This window comes from Manihot esculenta, chromosome 15, assembly GCF_001659605.2.
Source record: "Manihot esculenta cultivar AM560-2 chromosome 15, M.esculenta_v8, whole genome shotgun sequence".
NCBI classification, from domain to species: domain Eukaryota; kingdom Viridiplantae; phylum Streptophyta; class Magnoliopsida; order Malpighiales; family Euphorbiaceae; genus Manihot; species Manihot esculenta.
Genome location: NC_035175.2, coordinates 7,677,780 through 7,701,593, shown reverse-complemented (window position 1 = coordinate 7,701,593; position 23,814 = coordinate 7,677,780). Strand labels below are relative to the sequence as shown.

The following is a 23,814-nucleotide window of genomic DNA, read 5'->3' as shown; positions in this document are numbered from 1 at the left end:
GGGATACAAATGTAAAGTTTGGTTAATATATGTTTGGATTTTATAATGTCCCTTTTTTTATGTCCATAGTTCGATATAATATGAACTAGAGAAAATTAATAAATTGAAACAATTATAACAAACCACATATTTTGTATGTCTATGGGTGGGGTTTGGAACGGTTACCCCAATTATCCGACCACCTGTCCCAGACATGTTTCAGGTCCCAGTGAAATTGGCATCCTAGCCTAGGCAGATGCCATACTTCCAGATACTAATGCACGATAATTTGAGGACTCCTTAATTCAATCTGAAAACTGTTTTATATAAAAGAACGTAGAAAGAAGTCAAGTAAGATCTGAATGCTCCCAATTGCGGGGGGTGGCAGGATGATTCCTTTACAAACACTAGTACATGAAATTTGGTTGCCAGTCCACGCATTCCCAACCGTGTAAGGGGAAAAAGAACGGGGGAAAAGTTATCAACTATCTTGCCTCTTTACATTTGTACATTACATTTTGCGACATATCAAAGGAATAATGGTGTATTGATGCTCTAACCTTTTGATGGGCACTCCTCTAACCATCCGTACAATGTAATTACAGAGATGGTAGATTGGTAGTGTAACTACAATGAAGACTGCTCGTCAACTCAGGAAGCAAAATTAACATATGATACTAATATAACAGAATTATAGCTTCATGTTCCTGTTGGACCGCCACTAGTTTCCTAACCGTTTCTTCTTTCTCTATAATTCAGGATAGGGATAAGGAGAAAAACAAAGGGAGTGATTTCTTATAACTAGACAGCATCGCTAAGCCAGCCAACTGCAGAACACTGACTTCAAGCTTATAGCCTGAAAGCGCAAAAATGGAAGAAAATAATTCAGAAATAATGCTCAATCAAGGAAACCTAAGTTTAGCCACACTTACGTGAACATTTGAGGGCGGCTACGAGAGAGCTGAGGTCGCTTTATTGGGGACAGAATCAAGTTCCTCAGCGTCATTGAGGTATTGCCAGGCCCAGCTCCAAAAGCAGGGTGAACACCAGCCCTCCTGTTTCCAGCATCAATTGGAATGGCCGCTTGTTTTGCTGGTGACCCACCAGAGATTTCAAAGGGACCAGAATTAGAACTGTTCTGTCTTGCTGGCCATACGTCCTCCCTAGGCCCTGGAGTTGGAGGATTGAAAACCGACCAATCTGCACAAAATAAGTCAATTGGGTTCGGAGATAAATAAAGTGGAAAAGGGACTATTAAGTTAAGCTAAAATGCCTAGCCAAAAGTTTCTTCACTGTCTCAGTTTTGAAATAGCTTCAATATTCAAGGACTATTGCCTCTTCATAGACATTATAGCACCTACATTATCTTTCTGTTGCCGTAAAATAGATAAGAATTACCTTTCCTCATAGGTTCTCTGTTATCCATCATGGTAGTAGCCGGGTTAGGGAAAAAATCAGGCTCATTTCTTGAATAAAAATTGCCCGTTGGTTGGATGGCCGATCTTTTCATTGACTCATAGTCACTCCTCAATTGATCATACATTTCATCAAGCTTTCTCTTCTGCCTGGAATTTGAATATAGTGGTTTTTACTAGCGCCCAGATATGTATTAAGGTTGATGACAACAGAACCAAACCTTTGGATGGAATAATAGACTCACCTAGACTTTTCAGAAAATTTCTCTTGAAGCTCTTGCTTATCCTTTGATAAGCTCTCAATCTCGTGTTCCATCATCTGACACCTCTTTGCTACTTTTTGATATGCAGTATGCACCTGCTCTATTTTTTCTGTGAATTTTTCTTGCATAACCTCACATTTTTGCCGACATTGAGCTACAATTCTGTTCATCTTGTACTGCATCTCCAGTTCCTTTTGCCCAATATAAAACATCACGCTTCTATATGCACTTTTCATCACTTTGTTCATTTAAGGAAATACATTTTTCAATGTCTTTCTTTGCAAATATTTTGGGAAATTTGACAGGAAACCTCCTTTTAATCTGGTAACTCTCTTAAACTAGACGAATTATATTGTAAGAACCTTCAATAATCCTACTCTATTGTATAGGGCAGCACTGTAGCAGAAACTTGAGCGGGGAAAAGGTAATATAAGTAATAAGCTATAAAAGATACGTATTTGAGGAGATACTCCAGCCATAGCCGTCTGGAACAAGTTTCATAACGAATAACAAGCAGTTAGAAAATTAGTAGAAAGCAGTATATGGACTAAACAAACAAGATGCTTTTAATACTAAATAACAAGCAGTTTCATCCTTACGTTTATCCATTCGTCATTTGGATTGATATCCACAGGTTTCATAAGGCTGACAAGGGGAAACCAAAGCATGTTATAATATAAAGAAGCAAATATTGCTAGTTACAACTGAAAATGTATGTATTTCCTTGCATGATATTGACAGGTCTGGTCAAACATCTGGCTGTATTGCGTTAGCCAACAATACAATTACGAAGATCTAAAATCTGCAATTTTACTGTCAATAGTGCCTTATTTATTTTATCATAATGATTTTATTATGGCCAACAGTCCTGGTGGCTTCTTATCATGCTAAACCAAACTCCATTATCTATGCCTAGCAATCTAATACTAATAACGACATTTCTCATGGTTTAAAGAAACCAAGAAAACAAACTAGGTAAGGTCTAATATTGCCATTAAAAAACAATCACCTCTTTGAGAGCACTTGATCGCAAATCGGGCATGCTGCATCATTACTAAGGATCTTGCTAGCGTCTTCAGTGCCTATTATATTGTTAAGTGAACTATATGGAATGTATCCATTCCTTAATTCCTTGCAAGAGGAAGTAAACATAAAAGTAGATATCTAAAAAAAACAAAACCATAAATTGCACTCGGATACATAAGAGGTGACCACAGGTAGTGGTAATGGCTCGTCCTTCCAGTTCTCGCCAGCAAGCATTGCATCTCATTTCAACCTTGAATACAAGATTTTAATCCATAATATATCTGGATATCACAGCTGAATCATTGATAAGGTATATTCATCAAAATTGAGTTTGAATAGATTAGCGAGGTCTATCCCACTGCCACTGGACCTATAACATGCGACTACTTATCAAATTTATGAAACAAAAAAACAAACATAGGTACACACATAAATGATGCAACTGATCAGTCTAAATAAAAGGTTTTCCCCTCAATCGTCCATTCAATTGTAAACTGGAAGGCTAATTGTTAGAAAAATATCTGCAAAAGATGATTAAAACAAGAAGTATATCAAGCCAGCAAGCTTCAAGGCATATGGTATCGCCACTCTCCTTAAGGCTACATTCTTCTCTACTTAAGAATTCAACTTTTTCATTTTTGATACTCAAACGTAATGCTTTGCTCATTTCTCCTCAATTTAGCACAGTGAAATTAATATCTTCCCTATAATTCTAGATTACATTGGAAAAAAGTATCGGTGACAATACACAACATTGACATTTCAAGTGAAAAAATATATATCGAACCATCACTGGCAGTCGCAAAATTTGATAAAAATTATTCACTTGAATTTAAAAAGAAAAAAAAAACACGGAAGGAGGTTAAATCACTAAACTTCTGCAAAAGAAATAAAATAAAACGTAGAAAATAGTGAAACTGTCCTCCATTTGACACTGAGCTAAATGCTCTATACATTGCAAACTAGCAATTTTTTCTCATGCTCCAAACAGCATATAACCTACTCTTGAAATTTCAAAATTCTTATTACCTGCATATATTCTAGGCAACCAAATAGAGGAAGATGAGAAAATAGAAAAAAAGAAAGAAGTGAAACAAAGAGCAGGCTTCGTGCTTGCAAAATTAGGATTATACCTGCAAAATCGATTTAAAAACTCAGTGGAAAGACTTCGTTTTCCTGTTCGCTTAAAGCAAACGCCGACGATCTCTGAAAAAATCGAAAAAACACATTGAAATCATAAACTACAGCGTAAAACCCCGCAAGGATAAATGGAGAGAGATATACAGAATCGGAGTTGTTTCTTCAGCTATAGGGACACTGCCGTCACCGAAATTCTTCAGTTACATGAAAATCAAACTGAAATGAGAATAAATAATAATAATAATAATAATAATAATAAATATACATATATAAGGAGAAAAACAAACCAAATTTTTACTGAATTGAGAGAAGAATATAGCAAAAACAAAGTTATATCGCCTCGAAACTTTGATATTCAACATGAAAAACCCGGATTTCACAGTAAGATCCAATGCAGTCCATATGAGAGCGAGGTTGGAGACCCTAACCTGAACGTGAAGGATGAAGATGAGAGGAAATGGCTTCCTCTCTGGTTTGGTTTCGGATGAGAGGATTGGCGGCAATATAATTTTTTGTTTCTGGATTTGAAATTCTTATCCTTTATATGCAATTTAAATCATTACATTTGAGCTTGACCATGGGAAACGGCCAGTTCAATAATAATACAGTAAAAATTTAAATAAAAAATGTTGCATAATTAATTTCTTTTCAAAAAACAATAATAATAAAGTAGAAATTTATATATTATTTATTTATTTTCATATAAATTCAAATCTTAGATAAATTTAAGTTTTTTAACATTTTTTAAAAATTTTTAATTTAAACTCTCTATTTGGTATAATTTATTATGTAATAAAAAATATTAAATAAATTCTTATAAAATTATATGTGATTTTATTTTATTTAAAATCATAAATTTTATAAGTTAAAAAATAAATAATTTTTTTAATTTTAAATAAAAAATTAAACTAAATTCTTTTGAAATTTTGAATTTCAAACAAAGAAAAAAGAGATTATTAATACTGAATTATGATAAGTTGTAATAATTTTTAAAATATAATAAAAACAACATTGTTATTTTTTTTATGAAAAGTAATTTTTCCAATAGACAATATTTTCACACCTATAAACATTTCACGCGATCAATCTACTTCATAATGGCTTTTAAATTTTTATTTATTTGTTTGTTAATTTATTAATTATCATGAACATTACCGTCCAAAAAAATATATTATTTTAGTCCATATATTAGGATTTATATATTTTAAAATTACGAATGTATTCGATTGGTTTTATTAAACTTCATTTAGCAAATGAAAAACATTTTATAGAAAAATATTATCCTCATTTTCTCCAAGTTTGAAGCTCAAAAACTTAACAAATGAAAATTATTTTTTATACTTTAAAATATTATTAACATCATTATTGCTATTTTGCTTTTGTGCACTTAGAATCTGAATTTCATACTTTTGTTTGCCCATAAATTTATTGATAAAATAATGAAAAAATAAAACTGAAAAATAAATGTTAATGGTGGTTTCATTTCAAAAAAAAATATTAGTCACAATTTAATTAATTAAAAATTAATAACTATATGAACTTGATAAATTAATTTAAACATAATTATGACATTCCATCAAATAATTTATAGGTATAAAAATAAGTAAACAAATAAAATGATGAGTAAAATTTTAAACTCATCTTACGAAAGTGTAGAACACCAAATAAACTGAATAAATATAAAAAAAAAACCAATTGAAATTCATATTAAAGTATGAAGCACATGAATATTACTACCAGAAACCCTAGTTTTGGAGCACCAAGCGTCTGGAACAAACAGAGCAATAGAACCTTCTCTTAGTCTTGAAGTAGAGAGGCAAGAAACAGAATCTCCACTTGCTCTCTACATCCATGGCCTGAATCATTCCTCCACAGAAAGGACAAGCTCCAGGTGCTACCTGTCTCCCTATCACCCTCTCATCTTCATCGCAAACAAACACTAAACACATCTTTGATTTTTTTGCCCAACCTTAGCTGAACTTCGATTACAAAATCAATATACTTCTCCACGATCGCTGACTCGATTGCTTGATTTGTTCCTCGCCCTCAGATAGGAAGAACAATTCGCTGAGAAGGCCTGTTTGGGTATGTATAAAGATATGAATGGGGATTTTAGTCAGCTAGGGTCTAAACAGATATAGCTTAGACCGGAAGGAAGAAGACAAGTCTGCGTAATTTATAAAATTCTAACAGAGGATAATGAAATTTTATACGCGTTGGAGTCCAAACCGAACTTGGCTGGTTTTAGAGATTGTTTCGGGTTGTTATTGGAGTGTTGAGAGAAAACGGTTTTTTTTTTTTATAAATAATAATAACATTAAAAATTATTTTTAGTATAATTCAATTATAAAAATAATAAAATAATTTTTTAATTATTTTTTAATAATATTTAAAAATAATATTTTTTTCATCCTATAAATTTTATCTAATTGTTCTCAGTAAATTCTCAATGAGATCTTTTCGGTAGTTTAGGCAACGAGTATTATATAGGATTTAAGTGCTTAACTATATTTATTTTTTAAAATTATAGTTTATTTAATTTTAAATAAAATTAAAGCTGAATTAAAATATTTAAAAATTAAAAATTGAAATCCATATTAAATAGAATCAAATTCAATTACCGGAATTATCTTAAACCGAAATCGACTTGCTGGAACCGTTGCCCTTTATCAATCCTGTTGGCATAGAGTTTATCTATTACGATAATTTTGGCGTTTGCGTTTAGTCGGTTATGAAAGCGAGTGTCAGAAGCTTTCCACGTGTAAAATTTTGGCTTACGTAACATAATTGGGATAATATTCCACGCGGCAGTAGCGCTAGGAGTAGCAACGTGTAGATAATGGATGATGGAGGAATATTTTCTTACATAGATAATGGCTGGGCTGGCCCAGTGGCCCAGATTTCGGCCCCTCTAAATAACATATTAGTTATATTTAAAAATTTGCCTAATATTATTAATCACTTTATTTAAAAAATAATAATAACTAGAATCTGCATGTTAAATTTAGACCAAGGCTAATTCATCCGGAAGGATTACCTATGACTCATATAAGGGGCACATTACCTCTTTCCACAACTGACATGGGATTCAACACACCCCTCACATCCGATATATTTATAGGGCGCCCAACATCGGATGATGAGGCTCCATGTTAAATTTGGGTCAGGCCTAACTCACCTCAAAAACTAATATAAGGAGGAGGATTGCCTATAACTCATATAAGGGGCACATTATCCCTTTCCACAACCTACATGGAATTCAACATTGCAAAACAACAAAATTACTTTTCAACATCATCATTTTGTACATGATTCTATATGATGGTTAACTGGTTTATGTCATATTTCTTTTCTCTGTTGTCTTTGTTTTCCTTTGCAACACGTTGGGATCAATTGGCCCTTTTTTTTACACAATTGTTTCTTTTGATGTGTATTCAATTTCAGGTTTTTTCACTTTTTTTTTTCCAGAAATAATTTGCATGTAGATAACCATCATATAGACAGAGAGATGGAGACGGCAACAGGCGAGTGTAAGTGCTAGTCGTTGATTTCATCATTTGCTTTTCAAAGCTATTACTCACTAGCGTATGCAGCAAATATTAAATACTAAAAATGAAGAAAGCTAGATTGGATCAGTAAGGTTAGTTAGTCAATGATCAGAAACCGTTTTGTTAGTTAAATGTGTTAAGCTATTACTATTCCTGGACGGCTGCACATGATCACTAACGTGTTTTCCACCTCAAAACCCCTTCGAGTTCAACCATTTGCATGTGAATTGATTCTCTCATAGCTTGAAAATTGCAAGCAAATTATTGGATTCTTAAGCATGATTGATTTACGTATCTATATATAAAAAGATTGATCCACCATGTCCTCATGCAGATCAGCAGAACCATGTCTCAGTGTGGGCTACCAGGAACCTTCCTCTTCCTCTTCTGTCTCTCTTTTTTCTCTCTCTCCGCCGCAGTCCTTGAAGTTTCGTCTCGACGTTTATTAACAGGGACTCCAAGTGATGAGATCATTAAACAGTATCTGATTTCCCACAACTTGGAAAGAACGAAGCTGGGGCTCCCTCCTCTCACATGGAGCAAAAAGCTTGCAAACTTTGCATCTTGGTGGGCGCACCAGCGTCAAGGAGATTGTGCTTTGATTCACTCGAATAGCAACTATGGGGAGAATCTGTTTTGGGGCAGCGGAAAGGATTGGAGACCAGGTGATGCAGTGGCGGCGTGGGCGGCGGAGAAGTCTTACTACAACCATAATACAAATACTTGTAGTAAGAATAAAGATTGCCTGCATTATACCCAGATGGTTTGGAGGCAAAGCTTGAAGATTGGTTGTGCCAGAGTCACTTGCAGAAGCGGAGATACATTTATAGCCTGTAATTATGATCCTCATGGCAATGTAATCGGAGAAAAGCCCTTTTGAAAGATGGAGATAATTATATATATAACTTTATTAATACTTGAATTTGTCCAATTTCAATATATATAAGCATATATTAAATATTGCCAGCATCACTAGTGGTCATCTCATGATGCAGAAGCTTCTCAACGAATCTATTGAAATCATTGTATGACGATCCGCCAACATCAGTGACTTCCTCTGCTTTCCATTTCCATTGCAGAGCCTTTTGTTTCATTTGCTTCCCATTATGTCCATCCATCATTTCCTTGAGCAGAGCTACAATCTCATCACGTTTCACATCAGCATTGACCTCCATGCCAATTCCCCAACTGGTGCACGCATACCTACAATTTGTTTGTTGCTCTGCAAAAAATGGCCAAGATATCACAGGAACTCCTGCACATAAACTCTCCATCATTGAATTCCACCCACAATGCGTTAAGAAGACACCAACAGATGGATGTGAAAGCACTTGATCTTGCGGACACCAACTGGCCATAAATCCTCTATTATTAATTTCTTCAAGGAACTCTTCAGGTAAGATTGCAGAATCTCCCATCACAACATCAGGCCTCACAATCCACAAAAATGAGTATTTGCTATTTGCTAGCCCCCATGCAAATTCTTTCAAGTGATTGTCTGTCATTACAGTCACACTGCCATAGTTGACATACACAACTGAATTGGGTTCTCTTTGATCGAGCCATTCGAGACAAGTTGTGTCTTCTTTCCATAAACTTGACCTGAATGAATGGAGTTCAGTTTCTGGCATGTGTTTTCCGAGCAAGGAGAGTGGACCTATTGAGTAAATATGAGGAAACTTGGCTGCAATAGCGCCTAATACTTCATGTTCAAGCTCATCGAAACTGTTGAAGATAATTGCAGAAGCATTGAAGCAGTTTTCAGCTTCTGATTTTAGAAAATCAAACAAGATTTCTTCGACATCTGTGGTTCTGATAAAGCTCGGCATATCCTTAATGCGTACGTTACTCATGCTAGGGATCCAATCTATTGGAGTATCAAGTGTGCCATCCGTAAGAAAGCTTTCATCTGAAAACACAGGAAAAAAAAAATACGATTGGTGGATCGAGTATGCCAATTCTTCTATTTTCACTCATAGTTGTTAGTTAATTCCTCCATGAATTGTTTCCGTCTCATTCTTGGATAAAATTGCAACAAATTGCAAAATATGGGGCTTAAATTAATAAAATTAAAAAAAAAAAGATAAAATCGAAATTTTTTTTTTTTTTTAAAGATTTTTGGGACAACTAGGCTGACTTCTTGAATACTTACATGGGGAGGGCATGCCGACTGTATGAAAGAAAAAATTGATGCTTTTTGCCGTCAAAAATGAACAAATTGACTTGTGAATTGTAATAAAAATGGGAAAAGTGAAAGATTATAAATTATGAAACACTTGTACATTTTATGCCAGAAATATGATTCTTTCACAAGACACAACTCTCCGAATTAATTATTTTAGATCTGAAGGAATAAAAAAAAATAACGAAATTTATGTATACAAAAAGGAAATGGTCGTAATTGATGAGATTTTCTCATTGAGAAAATATTTTAGATGTGATGGTTTAGGTTTGAAGGAGTGAATCTCTTTATTTTCAGCTAAATATAACTTGCTTGTTTGACTTGTATTAAGTGAAATTATTGAATTTGTAAGATTTTTATTTTGCTTATATAAAAAAAGATTTTGTACTATAAAAAAAAAATAAAGCAGCTCAAAATTACGTGTCAAAAAACTAAAAAAATAATAAAAAAAAATCTTTGTATTACTTTATTTTTCTTAAACGAAATTTGTTTAATTATATATTTATTAAAGTTGAAATTTCAACTTTTAATACAAATTTAATATTTTTATACAAATTACAGGCTTTGATTTTTGAGTTTGATGTTTATATTTTTTGTTAGTTATTTTTCATACTAAATTAGAACAATGATATCAATTTATTTTGATTTTGGTTTTAATTTTCTACATAAACCTATATTTATAGTAAAAGCCATAACACAACAACATAACAGCATATTCAAATCTAGGCGAATTTGGAGAAATGAAATAATCAACGTAATTAAGAAAAAGTACCTCTAAAAGGGACAATGCCTCTCCTGATAAATTCACCGTATTGCAAATATCCCATGAGACCACATGCCGAGGCAGTCCAAAACTGAACCTCAGGTATGCCGAAAACTTGTGCTGCTTTAATAGCAAAACTCATGACACCATCTGCAATTATACAAGTAACTGGAGGCACATGAGCTGATGAACGGAGCTTAGACAGCAGCTCCATGAACGGAGCCAAGCAATTCTTTCGGACCGCATCACACAGAGCTGGAGGATCTTGAGTAGCATCACGATCAGACGGAGGCAATCCTTCAGGTATTGTTTCAAAGCAGAAATCAGGTAAGCCTTTCATGGCTTCTGGTCCTTTGGATCGAAGGAAACGTCTGTGATTGAACTCTGTGTTAACGAAGGTTATGTGAAAACCTGATGAATGTAAAAGCTTGGCTAGTTGCATGAAGGGGTTGATATGGCCTTGCGCTGGAAATGGGACTAGGACGACGTGGGGCTTTTGAGCTTCTGCGCCTGAATCCATCCTTCAATTTTATTATCGCACACTAATCAGAGATTTGTAGAAGCTCAAAGCTTCCGGATCTATAGCGGTGTTAATTTATAGACATTTTTGTTCCGATGTAGGAATTCCTTGTGATGACTTTCTCGCCGGCAAGATTTGTCTCAAGCGGAAGAAATTACAAATCTTGGAAGTCCCATGTTGAATGTTCAAGGTTAGATAATTCTTACTTAACATTTAACTAAGCCCCCAATATACAAATATTAAATTACATAATTAAATTACATTTTTGAAATGTAATTGCATGATTAATTAATCAATATAAATATTTAATACAATATTAATGATGAATTGATGTCGAGGAGCATACGAAATATAGGGTTTCTAGGATAAGAGACGTGGAAAGAATGAAGATTGATTGATCACGGAATCATAAAATTCCGCAATTGTGGGAAATAAAAAAATAAATTAAGCACATCATTTTCTGAACTCCAAAGTCAGGATTTTAGTCAACTATCTTTACTTAAATCTTCATTTTTTGAATTAAAAATATATAATATTTATGTTTATGGTGAAATTTTTCGGTATATTCGATTTACGTATTTCCTTATTTATAAAATCATATTTCATATATTTTTTATTTATAAAAATTAGATTTCGTTCTTTGTAATTTAAAGGAAAAATAATTTTATGAGTAAAATTACATCACTCAAAGTGAATGAAAAATTTTTGTAAAATCCGAATGTGTAATTTAATTAATTAAGTAATATTTATTTTCATTTATAAATTAATTAAATTAGTTTATTGATTATAAGATTTTGTGAATTTATAAATTCATATTATGAGTTAAAAATTAAATTAGAGGTGAGTTTTTTTTATTTTGATACTTATAATATTAAATATATAAATTAAATTAATTAAATTAAATTATTATATTATTTTTATTTAATTTTATAACTTTACTAAATATCTTTTCTAATATTATTTTTAATAATTTTAATAATAAATATGTTTATAAATTACTAAACTGTTTATTAATTATACACAAATATTTTAATTTAAATATATAATTAATTAAATTTTAAAAAATTTTAAATTTCAAATAGGTTATAAGTACTAGTTAAACCAATATCTATTAAAAATTAAAAAAGTATATTTATATATACATTTTATCATACTTAATAATCGTTGGGTCTCTCTCTCCCTTAGACCGAGTCAAGGCCCACGAGAGTGCATCCAATTTCAAGTACTCCGTCATTTGGACTTTATCTCCAGATGAGCTAGGTTCATGTCTGTCAACAACAGGGGCTACTGGTTCTGGTGGTAGTACTGGTTCATTTGGCTCTACGTGTGCTGCACTTGGATGGGTAGGGGAAGAGGGATACATAGGATATGGTGGATAGTAAGGATAAGGCATATAAGGCATATAAGGAGGATATGGCACAAAACTCGAGTACTCCGACATACCTCCCATCGGATACTCTGGATAGCCAAAACCTGAGGTCTGAGCACCTCCCTGCGACTCTCCCATACCTTCCTCAAAACTGCCTATACCCATGCTGTCATCTCTAGACTGATCAATCTCCATAGCTTCCCTCCTTTCCTCTGATCTTCCTCCCCTAGCTGTTCCTCTTCTGCTCTCGTCGACAGACCTTCTAGGGTCTATTGACGTACCTTCCCTGCTAGATCTCTGAGACCTTGCCCTTGGCAATGTAGGAGGACGAGCAGCTGATCTCTCATTCTCTGGTGGGACTCCAGTCAATCGAGCTGATCGACGAGTTCCTCGCATCTTTACGCTGGAAACACAACATATAACATACCACTTTAGCACATAAACATCACATATCAATCATACACATACAACACTCATGGCATATCATAGCAGATAGGACTCAAGACCCTATCCTAGTGGACATGATTTCCTATTGTGCTTGACCACTTCTAACCTGTCTGAGCCCAACACTGTCTCTATAGGTCCGATCATGTGAACCTAGGGCTCTGATACCAATCTGTAACGACCCCAAAATGGACCGTCACCGGCGCTAGGATTCAGGTCGGCTTAAGGCCGCCAGAACCCGTAGCAAGCCTGCTATACTCTCTGTGTACCTGTAAACCTCATACATGATCATACATTTTCTGTGAAAAATAAAACTCTTTTCTGAACCAAGGCTTAACCTGTGCATGCACTATCTCTGTACTCTGTACTCATGTACTCTGTACTCTGTATCCCTGACTAGAGCTTGCTCTAGATGGGTTAACTCATACCTGTTAAGCCTGGTTTTCACATACAGGAAAACATATATACATATACAGATCATGTACAAAACATACATCACTAGGTCAAGCAACAACTATTACATCTCTTTAATATTATATGTCCACTCTAAGCTATTACAGATCTCTTTACTTTTCCTGTACTCTGCTGGACTGTCCCTGTACACTGTACACTGAACCTGCACACTGAACCTGCAAAACTGGGGTTAAGGGAGTGGGATGAGCTCTATAGCCCAGTGAGTAGAACAGTAAAACATCTCAGTAAAATATGATCTCATGGAATGCACCATATCACAGACAAGCCACATCAAGAGTAAACCTGTCACCACATAGTCCCAGTAACTCTGTGCCAGGGCGTAGAATCGAGCACCTGGTCTTCCTGTCATATATGTATATGTGTATATAACACCTGTGTACTTACCATTGCCAGGGCGTAGTCAAAGGCTCCTGGACTTTGCTATATACCTGCCAGGGCGTAGTCAAAGGCTCCTGGACTTCTCTATACCTGCCAGGGCGTAGTCAAAGGCTCCTGGACTTCCTGTCTGAGACTATTGGATCATTCAGCACTTACTCACATCACCAAATAACGATGCAATGCAACATATTCGTGAATACTAATGCAATCAACCTATGGCATAAACATGATGCATGAGATATGCTAAAAGCAGTTTGTGGATCAATTAAAAGTCATAAGTTTAGTTCCACTCACCTCTGGCTATCTGGACTGACTGACTCTGCAGGCTCTGAACCTCTGGAGCAGTACTCACTGCTGCTCTCTCTGGTTCCTCTGGTCTGTACCTATACAGATTGACTCAAATGAGGGACCAAACAAGCGTAGAAAGAACTCTCTTAAACTTCCCCAAGAATCCCCTTAACCTCACTCAACTATCCATGCAAAGCATGCAAAAGAAAGCTGGACAGGACATTTTCGGCGGCAGGTTCGGCGGCCGAATGTCCTCTCCAGAGACGAAACTCAAGCACCTTCGGCGGCACCTTCGGCGGCCGAATCCCCCAAACAGAGCCGAACATGCAAAACAGGCTGTGGCAGCCAAGCCACCATGCAAGAGGTTCGGCGGCCGAATGAACCTTCGGCTGCCGAACCTGAGTTCATCCAGAACTCAGCTTCAACGGCAAACCATCTTCTCCTTCCCTTCAACCTCTCAAACCATATATACTCCAACTCCTCACCACACATATACTCACGTATATGATCACAGGGGTCCAAAACTATCTAATAACCCCAAACAACAAATCAAACATAACACAGAAACATGTATACATGCATCACTCATCAAAACCACTACTTCTCACTTAAACATGCATCTCTCTCCCATAACTTCCATAAAACCTTCAGAAAACACATAAACAGGTTCAAGAGCAGTACTTACCTCCTGTAACAAGAAGCTGACCACTCTGAACTAAGGAAAACGGACCAACTCTCCTCAAACACTCAACCTCGCACAAACGGAGCTTTTTGCTTCAAAACATTCACACCCTTGTGAATGATCAAAACACGCTGCATGAGCTGCTCAAACTCAGCAAATAAACCAGGAGAGACGTGGCCAACGTCTGGACATGATCCGGTGATAACACCTGTCCAAAATGCTGACTAAGGATGCCCAACAGCTGGCTGGCCAACTCAGTTTCGGCTGCCCAATCGCATGCAAAACCATGCAACATTCGGGGGCCGAACTTACCTTCGGAAGCCGAACATTGGGCACTTTCGGCGGCCGAACTTATCTTCGGCGGCCGAACTTGGCTCCTCTGCCTTGGTTCATTTCAACTCAAAACTTGGTTCCATTTACCTGTAACACAATAAACCACACAACATTCGTGAGAAACTCATATCTCCTACCCTCTAGAGGATTCCGACATCCCGGAGTCCACCGGACGACAAGAATTCCGGTGCCGGACTCTAGCCGGGTATTACATTCTCCCCCCCTTAAGAACATTCGTCCTCGAAGGTTCCTAAAACACACAATTAACACATGAAACGGAGAAAACTAACCTCAAAACAAAGATGGATACTGCTGGAGCATAGACTCCCGCGTCTCCCAGGTGCACTCTTCTAGATTATGGTGGTTCCATAGAACTTTCACCATCGGAATCTCCTTGTTCCTTAGCTGTCTGATCTGCGTGTCCAGAATCCGCACTGGCTGCTCTACATAGGTGAGATCTGTATGAATCTCCACCTCAGGCTCACTCAAAACCTGATTCGGATCTGACACAAACTGTCGTAGCATAGAAACATGAAATACCGGGTGAATTCTCTCCATAGAAGCAGGTAACTCCAGCTTATACGACACATTTTCGATCCTCTGCAACACCTCAAAGGGTCCAATGTACCGTGGAGCTAATTTACCCTTCTTCCCAAAACGAACCACACCTTTCATTGGAGACACTTTTAGCAATACCCAATTACCCTCCTGAAACTCTAACTGCTTTCTGCGAACGTCTGCATAACTTTTCTGTCTACTTTGAGCTGTTCTGATTCTCTCTCTGATCATGGGCACCATTCTACTGGTAATCTCTACTAACTCTGGCCCTGCAAGAGCTTTCTCTCCTACCTCTTCCCAGCAAACAGGTGATCTGCACTTCCTCCCATATAATGCTTCATAAGGAGCCATCCCAATGCTAGCATGATGGCTGTTATTGTAGGCAAACTCCACCAAAGGTAGATGCTGCCTCCAAGAACCGCCAAAGTCTAACACACATAGGCGAAGCATATCCTCTATGGTCTGGATGGTCCTTTCTGACTGTCCGTCAGTCTGTGGGTGGAAAGCAGTACTAAAATCCAATCTCGTGCCCATCGCACTTTGCAGACTCCGCCAAAAGCGGGAGGTAAACTGAGGTCCTCTGTCTGAAACTATAGACACTGGAACTCCATGTAATCTCACTATCTCATCCAGATAGACCTGTGCCAACTTATCCACAGAATAGTTACTCCGTACTGGAAGAAAATGAGCAGATTTCGTGAGTCTGTCCACAATCACCCATATCGAGTCTATCCTGTTGGACGCTACTGGTAAACCCACTACAAAATCCATGGCTATGTTCTCCCATTTCCACTCTGGAATCGGTAATGGGTTAAGCATTCCGGCTGGTTTCTGATGCTCTAATTTCACCCTCTGACAAACCTCACAGGCTGTCACGAATTGCGCCACTTCTTTCTTCATGGCTGGCCACCAATAGACCCTTTTCAGATCCTGATACATCTTGGTGGTTCCTGGGTGAACACTATACCTCGCATTATGAGCTTCCCTCATAATGGCTTCCTTCACACTGCCCCTAGCTGGTACACAAAGTCGACTCCCATAGCGAAGGATCCCTTTGTTGTCAAATCTGAACTCTACACTATTGCCTGACTGAACAGTCCTGGCAATTTTCATCAACTCAGGGTCCTCATGCTGTCTCTGAGCTATCTGCTCCAGAAACACAGGTGTCACTCTCATCTGTGCTATCAACGCACCTGTACCAGACAACTCTAGTTGTAATCCTTCGTCAAAGAGCTTATAAAGCTCCATCACAACTGGTCTCCGCTCTGCTGCTATATGGGATAAACTGCCTAGTGACTTCCGGCTTAGGGCGTCTGCGACAACATTCGCCTTACCCGGATGATACTGGATTTTACAATCATAATCACTGAGCAATTCGACCCACCTTCTCTGCCGCAAATTTAGCTCTCTCTGACTTAAGATGTACTGTAAACTCTTGTGATCGGTGAAGATCTCGCATTTAACCCCGTAGAGGTAATGCCGCCACATCTTAAGTGCAAAGATAACTGCTGCCATCTCTAGGTCATGGGTAGGGTAATTCAATTCGTGCTTCTTCAACTGTCTAGAAGCATAAGCTATTACTCTATCACTCTGCATCAATACACAACCCAATCCCACTCGAGATGCATCACAGAACACTGTGAACTCTTCATTACTGACAGGCAGAGCTAACACTGGTGCTGTTGTCAATCTCCTCTTGAGCTCCTCAAAGCTCTCTTCACACTGGTCTGACCAGATAAACTTCTGGTTCTTCTGAGTCAATTTGGTCATAGGAGCTGCTATCTTTGAGAAGTTCTGAACGAACCTCCTGTAGTAACCTGCCAGTCCCAGAAAGCTTTTAATCTCAGTCACTGTCGTGGGTCTGGGCCAGTTAGCTACAGCCTCTATCTTCTTGGGGTCTACCTCAATACCCTCTGCTGATACCACATGTCCCAAGAAGGCAATGCTCCGTAACCAAAACTCACACTTCGAGAACTTGGCATATAAACCATGCTCTCTCAGTGTCTGCAAAACTGTCCTCAGATGCTGGGCATGCTCCTCTACATCTCTGGAATACACTAAGATATCATCGATAAACACAATGACAAAGTGATCCAGAAACTCACTGAATACCCTGTTCATGAGATCCATAAATGCTGCAGGGGCGTTAGTCAACCCGAACGGCATCACTAAGAACTCATAATGCCCATATCTGGTCCGGAAAGCTGTCTTAGGCACATCTGCCTCTCTGACTCTCAACTGATGATACCCAGATCTCAGATCTATTTTCGAGAAACAACCTGCTCCAGCTAGCTGGTCAAATAGATCATCAATCCGAGGTAAGGGATACCTATTCTTGATAGTGACCTTGTTCAACTGTCTGTAGTCGATACAAAGTCTGAGGGATCCATCCTTCTTTCTGACAAAGAGCACTGGAGCACCCCAAGGTGAGGTACTAGGGCGGATGAAACCCTTATCTACCAAGTCCTGCAACTGTTCTTTCAACTCTGTTAACTCAGCTGGCGCCATCCTGTAGGGAGGAATAGAGATAGGTCTGGTACCTGGCAGTAATTCAATTTCAAACCCTATCTCCCTATCAGGTGGTAGTCCTGGCAAATCGTCTGGGAACACATCGAGAAACTCTCGGACTACTGGTACTGTGGCTGGTTCCCTCACCTGACTGTCTAGCTCTCTCACATGAGCTAGAAACCCCTGACAACCCCTCCTAAGCAAACGACGAGCCTGAAGGGCTGAAATCATACCTCTGGGTGTACCTCTCCTGTCTCCTCTGAAGACACACTCTGACCCATCCTGGTCTCTGAGACTCACTAACTTCTCTCGACAGTCCAACGTAGCACCATATGCAGATAGCCAATCCATCCCTAGAATGACATCAAAATCTGTCAAGTCTAGAACCACAAGGTCAGCTGGAAGGCATCTACCCTCTATGAATACTGGACTGAAACGACAGACTGACACTGCCACTGATGGGTCACATCTAGGTCCACTGACCCAGAGAGGATACTCTAACTCAGAACTGATCAAACCCAATCGCTCTATGGCTCTCGAAGCAATAAAGGAATGAGAAGCACCGGGGTCCATCAACGCATACACATCTGAACACCCAATGATGAGATTACCTGACACCACTGTGTTCGACGTGTTAGCCTCCTCCTGTGTCACTGTGAAAATCCGTGCTGGGGCTACCGGATTTCCACCTCGGGAACCTGCTGCTGAAGTAGAGGCTACCCCTCTCCCTCTACCTCTGCCACTAGTCTGAGGCATGACTGGAGCTGCTGGCCGTACAACTGGCTGTACCACACTGCCTGAACTCATCTGCTGGGATGGTGCAAAAGTCATCTGCGGACAATCCCGAGCAATATGCCCTTCCTGTCCACATCGAAAACAAGCTGTAGATCCCAACCGACAAACTCCTCCATGTGGTTTTCCGCATCGTCTGCAGACTGGAGCTGTGCCAGAGCTTGAGCCACTACCTATTCCCAGACCTGACTTGACTTTACTCCAGAACTTACTCTTTGTTCCTTTTGCTCTATCCCATCTTGTACTGCTTGGAGTGGGGGCTTTAGAACCCGAAGCCTGTGCCTTTGACTGTTTCTGATTCTGTAACAGCCCGGAAACCGATACCCTACCGTAACGGCCCGAACTGCCACCGGCGCTAGGATCCAGATCGGCTTAAGGCCGCCGGGACCCGTAGCAAGCCAAACATACATACTATCATCTGGTCAAATCCCACACATGATCAAAAAAAACTTTAACATAAAACCTGTAAAACTGAACATACACCAAGCTTGATCCGTATGCTACAACATAACTGTGAACATAAACTTCCCCATGCTAGAGCCCTCATCAAATGCTCTAGCTGGGTCAACATTGCATACAACAAGCCTGGTTCTCAACTCAACATAAAAACATTACATAACCATGCATCAACAGGGATTAACCAGTCTATAGGGCCAAGCACACTCTAATCCATAAACATAAACTCTACTATCAGTTACATACATTATCTCAAATTACATTACATCAACTTATATTACATGTCCACTTCTAAAAGTACTAATCTAATATTATAACAAACACACGTCACTTTATCTTTACCCTGCTGACTTCTGAGCTCTGACTTAAACCTGCAACACTGGGGTTAGGGGAGAGGGGTGAGCTAAAAAGCCCAGTGAGTAGAAACAGAGAAAACAGTTCATTAATTACATGCTTTCATGAAATGCGTCATAACACAAGTAAATCACATAACTTTCTCTGGTCCGTCTCGGGGTTCATGCAGATAACTATTCCCCACGGAGTGTTTTCTGAGAGTACTCTTGAATTGCTAGCATCTTTACTCTCAAGGATCAGACATGACCTCAAAAATCCCTCTGTCGGTGCCCGGCTCCCCCAAAGGAGCTCACACAGGACTTTCACATACATGACAGGGTGCCTAGTCCACAGAGAGCTCACAAGGACTTTCCTATATGTACTTGTCCGGCTCTCAAAAGACTCACCCAAGACTCAATGACAGATATGGGCTATTGAAGTCGCCTTGGTCCGAACCTCCTGAATCAACATCAAATAATGCAATGCGTCACATTCGTGAAACTAGTGCAATCATCCTACTACATATAATCATGATGCATGAACATGCTTTAGGCATTAGATTTTGTGCATAAAAGATTAAGTTTAGTTCTACTCACCTCCTGGCAGACGCCGACTGACTCTGCACCTGCTAACACTGATGGCCTCCTCGATCCCTCGGGTCCGATCCTACACAGGTGGACTCGAATGAGGTGCCAAACACATTCTAACAACTCATAAACAACTCCCCAAAAACCCCTCTAAACATCACTTAAACATGCATAGAAAACACCCAAGAAAAGGCTGGACAGGGCACTTTCGGCGGCACCTTCGGCGGCCGAAAGTCCCTTCCAGAGACGAAACTCGGGTAGGTTCGGCGGCAGGTTCGGCGGCCGAAACCCTAGGACAGAAACGAAAGTCCCTCCTTCGGGGGCACATTCGGCAGCCTAAAGACTGCCTCCCATGCAGGTTCGGCGGCCGAAACTCCTTTCGGCGGCCGAACCTGGTCCCCTCTGGACGACAGGTCCGATTCTGCCAAGCCAAAAACCAAACTCAAATATACCCAAATCCTCACATACTCTCTTCCAATCATGCATACTCACTCCCACAAGCATAAAGGAGCATAAACTAACATAAACTCCTCAACACAAACATCACATAACATACATTGGGTATAAAACCCACATAAACCTAAACATGCCATTCTACCCATTCAAAACTCCAATAAACTTACTTAAAACTCATTAAAACATAAAAGGAAGCATAGATCTACACTTACCTCTTGAAGATCGAGGGTTGCGTGATCTCTAACTCGGAGGTATGGAGAATCCAAGCTCCAAAAGCTCCAAGCTCCCAAAACTCCTTTTAAGCTTTAAATCTTCAAACACAAGGGTAGAAATCATGAAAAACTTGAGAGATGGGTAGAGAAAACACGAAAACGACCAAAGGAAGGCATAAACTCACCTGAGCTCGAGAATGGGGAGAAAACTCACCCATTTCCGATCTGAGGGCCCTTTATAGGTGGCCTGGTCGAAGACCTTCGGCAGCCTAACGTGCCCCCTAAACTCATGCATGTTCGGCGGCCGAACTTGGCTTTCGGCGGCCGAACCTTGGCTCGTTCAAACAAGACTTTCGGAGGCCAAAGGCGCTCCCGAAGCCTTCCCATGTTCGGCGGCCGAACTTCACTTTCGGCGGCCGAACCTGGCACTTGCCTCCTTGGTCTTTTTCTTTTCAAAACTCAATTCTTTTTCAAATAAAACCATTGAAATCATTATAAAAACATTTAGAAAATACATTTTACCCCTTCTAGAGAGATCCAACACCCTAGATTCCGCCGGAGGGCAGGAATCCCGATGCCGGATTCTAGCCGGGTATTACAATTGGCACTAGCTTCCATTTTCCTTGCTGCGTCTACTATGGTATGGAAACTCTCCTTTTCTGCTGGAAGAATCAAGGAAGCATACCTGGGATGCAGTCTCATCGTATATCTCCTTGCTTTCTTCTGATCAGTATCATAGGCTTGACCCACGTACTGAAGCAGATCCAGGAACTTATCTGTGAATTCATCAACACTCATCTCATCTGTCTGTCTCAACTGTTCAAATTCAATTACTTTCATCTCCCTCGAACTGTTAGGAAAAGCCCACCCTGCAAACTCATTGGCGAACTCTCCCCATGACATACTGTCCATTCTAGGCTCCACATAATGCTTGAACCATTCTCTGGCTTTCTTGCATTTTAATGTGAAACCTGCCATCTCAATGGCTCTCCTATCATCTGCTCCCAATTCACTGGTTATCATCCTAACTGCTCTGAGGTAATCAAATGGATCATCACCCGTGTTATATTTAGGAGCATCCAATTTCAAGTACTCCATCATTTGGACTTTACCTCCAGATGAGCTAGGTTCATGTCTGTCAACAACAGGGGCTACTGGTTCTGGTGGTAGTACTGGTTCATTTGGCTCTACGTGTGCTGCACTTGGATGGGTAGGGGAAGAGGGATACATAGGATATGGTGGATAGTAAGGATAAGGCATATAAGGCATATAAGGAGGATATGGCACAAAACTCGAGTACTCCGACATACCTCCCATCGGATACTCTGGATAGCCAAAACCTGAGGTCTGAGCACCTCCCTGCGACTCTCCCATACCTTCCTCAAAACTGCCTATACCCATGCTGTCATCTCTAGACTGATCAATCTCCATAGCTTCCCTCCTTTCCTCTGATCTTCCTCCCCTAGCTGTTCCTCTTCTGCTCTCGTCGACAGACCTTCTAGGGTCTATTGACGTACCTTCCCTGCTAGATCTCTGAGACCTTGCCCTTGGCAATGTAGGAGGACGAGCAGCTGATCTCTCATTCTCTGGTGGGACTCCAGTCAATCGAGCTGATCGACGAGTTCCTCGCATCTTTACGCTGGAAACACAACATATAACATACCACTTTAGCACATAAACATCACATATCAATCATACACATACAACACTCATGGCATATCATAGCAGATAGGACTCAAGACCCTATCCTAGTGGACATGATTTCCTATTGTGCTTGACCACTTCTAACCTGTCTGAGCCCAACACTGTCTCTATAGGTCCGATCATGTGAACCTAGGGCTCTGATACCAATCTGTAACGACCCCAAAATGGACCGTCACCGGCGCTAGGATTCAGGTCGGCTTAAGGCCGCCAGAACCCGTAGCAAGCCTGCTATACTCTCTGTGTACCTATAAACCTCATACATGATCATACATTTTCTGTGAAAAATAAAACTCTTTTCTGAACCAAGGCTTAACCTGTGCATGCACTATCTCTGTACTCTGTACTCATGTACTCTGTACTCTGTATCCCTAACTAGAGCTTGCTCTAGATGGGTTAACTCATACCTGTTAAGCCTGGTTTTCACATACAGGAAAACATATATACATATACAGATCATGTACAAAACATACATCACTAGGTCAAGCAACAACTATTACATCTCTTTAATATTATATGTCCACTCTAAGCTATTACAGATCTCTTTACTTTTCCTGTACTCTGCTGGACTGTCCCTGTACACTGTACACTGAACCTGCACACTGAACCTGCAAAACTGGGGTTAAGGGAGTGGGATGAGCTCTATAGCCCAGTGAGTAGAACAGTAAAACATCTCAGTAAAATATGATCTCATGGAATGCACCATATCACAGACAAGCCACATCAAGAGTAAACCTGTCACCACATAGTCCCAGTAACTCTGTGCCAGGGCGTAGAATCGAGCACCTGGTCTTCCTGTCATATATGTATATGTGTATATAACACCTGTGTACTTACCATTGCCAGGGCGTAGTCAAAGGCTCCTGGACTTTGCTATATACCTGCCAGGGCGTAGTCAAAGGCTCCTGGACTTCTCTATACCTGCCAGGGCGTAGTCAAAGGCTCCTGGACTTCCTGTCTGAGACTATTGGATCATTCAGCACTTACTCACATCACCAAATAACGATGCAATGCAACATATTCGTGAATACTAATGCAATCAACCTATGGCATAAACATGATGCATGAGATATGCTAAAAGCAGTTTGTGGATCAATTAAAAGTCATAAGTTTAGTTCCACTCACCTCTGGCTATCTGGACTGACTGACTCTGCAGGCTCTGAACCTCTGGAGCAGTACTCACTGCTGCTCTCTCTGGTTCCTCTGGTCTGTACCTATACAGATTGACTCAAATGAGGGACCAAACAAGCGTAGAAAGAACTCTCTTAAACTTCCCCAAGAATCCCCTTAACCTCACTCAACTATCCATGCAAAGCATGCAAAAGAAAGCTGGACAGGACATTTTCGGCGGCAGGTTCGGCGGCCGAATGTCCTCTCCAGAGACGAAACTCAAGCACCTTCGGCGGC

At 39.4% G+C, this 23,814-nt stretch overlaps 4 protein-coding genes across 15 annotated transcripts; 1 reads left to right on the top strand and 3 right to left on the bottom strand.

Moving 5' to 3' along the window:
- Nucleotides 1-129: 129 nt before the first annotated feature.
- On the bottom strand, nt 130-4,461 carry LOC110601447 (E3 ubiquitin-protein ligase CCNB1IP1 homolog). 12 transcript variants are annotated; one of them, XM_043950857.1, is made up of 11 exons: nt 4,252-4,453; nt 3,968-4,039; nt 3,817-3,889; nt 2,858-3,053; nt 2,667-2,739; nt 2,257-2,302; nt 2,112-2,142; nt 1,640-1,895; nt 1,378-1,544; nt 912-1,179; nt 136-835 (listed from the first exon to the last, which is right to left on the bottom strand). In XM_043950857.1, exons 4-11 carry the CDS (start codon nt 2,925-2,927, stop codon nt 829-831), a joined length of 918 nt encoding a protein of 305 aa, XP_043806792.1. In that variant the 5' UTR covers nt 2,928-3,053; nt 3,817-3,889; nt 3,968-4,039; nt 4,252-4,453; the 3' UTR covers nt 136-828. The 12 variants fall into 12 exon arrangements, with proteins under 12 accessions (XP_043806801.1, XP_043806800.1, XP_043806799.1 ...); XM_043950859.1 differs by having other exon boundaries at nt 2,858-2,977; XM_021738585.2 differs by having other exon boundaries at nt 2,858-2,933.
- Nucleotides 4,462-5,502: 1,041 nt separating this feature from the next.
- On the bottom strand, nt 5,503-6,059 carry LOC110602383. Its single transcript, XM_021739884.2, has one exon. It carries the CDS (start codon nt 5,770-5,772, stop codon nt 5,569-5,571), a length of 204 nt encoding a protein of 67 aa, XP_021595576.1. The 5' UTR covers nt 5,773-6,059; the 3' UTR covers nt 5,503-5,568.
- A 1,658-nt stretch (nt 6,060-7,717) lies between these two features.
- Nucleotides 7,718-8,285, top strand: LOC110600959 (pathogenesis-related protein PRB1-3). Its single transcript, XM_021737913.2, has one exon. The coding sequence runs from the start codon at nt 7,718-7,720 to the stop codon at nt 8,249-8,251; it is 534 nt and encodes a 177-aa protein (XP_021593605.2). The 3' UTR covers nt 8,252-8,285.
- Nucleotides 8,258-11,009, bottom strand: LOC110600957 (linamarin synthase 2-like). The gene is made up of 2 exons (XM_021737912.2): nt 10,326-11,009; nt 8,258-9,280 (listed from the first exon to the last, which is right to left on the bottom strand). Exons 1-2 carry the CDS (start codon nt 10,834-10,836, stop codon nt 8,325-8,327), a joined length of 1,467 nt encoding a protein of 488 aa, XP_021593604.1. The 5' UTR covers nt 10,837-11,009; the 3' UTR covers nt 8,258-8,324.
- Between the last annotated feature and the right edge of the window lie 12,805 nt (nt 11,010-23,814).

What these genes read in the sequence shown, in the direction of transcription:
- LOC110601447 (XM_021738586.2), bottom strand. Translation starts at nt 2,927, where the DNA reads ATGAGATGCAATGCTTGCTGGCGAGAACTGGAAGGACGAGCCATTACC. An exon ending in GATCAAGTGCTCTCAAAGAG is followed by an intron (nt 2,303 to 2,666) that starts GTGATTGTTTTT and finishes TCCCCTTGTCAG; the next exon opens with CCTTATGAAACCTGTGGATA. An exon ending in CAGAGAACCTATGAGGAAAG is followed by an intron (nt 1,180 to 1,377) that starts GTAATTCTTATC and finishes TATTTTGTGCAG; the next exon opens with ATTGGTCGGTTTTCAATCCT.
- LOC110600959 (XM_021737913.2), top strand. Translation starts at nt 7,718, where the DNA reads ATGTCTCAGTGTGGGCTACCAGGAACCTTCCTCTTCCTCTTCTGTCTC.
- LOC110600957 (XM_021737912.2), bottom strand. Translation starts at nt 10,836, where the DNA reads ATGGATTCAGGCGCAGAAGCTCAAAAGCCCCACGTCGTCCTAGTCCCA. An exon ending in AGGCATTGTCCCTTTTAGAG is followed by an intron (nt 9,281 to 10,325) that starts GTACTTTTTCTT and finishes CTGTGTTTTCAG; the next exon opens with ATGAAAGCTTTCTTACGGAT.
- LOC110602383 (XM_021739884.2), bottom strand. Translation starts at nt 5,772, where the DNA reads ATGTGTTTAGTGTTTGTTTGCGATGAAGATGAGAGGGTGATAGGGAGA.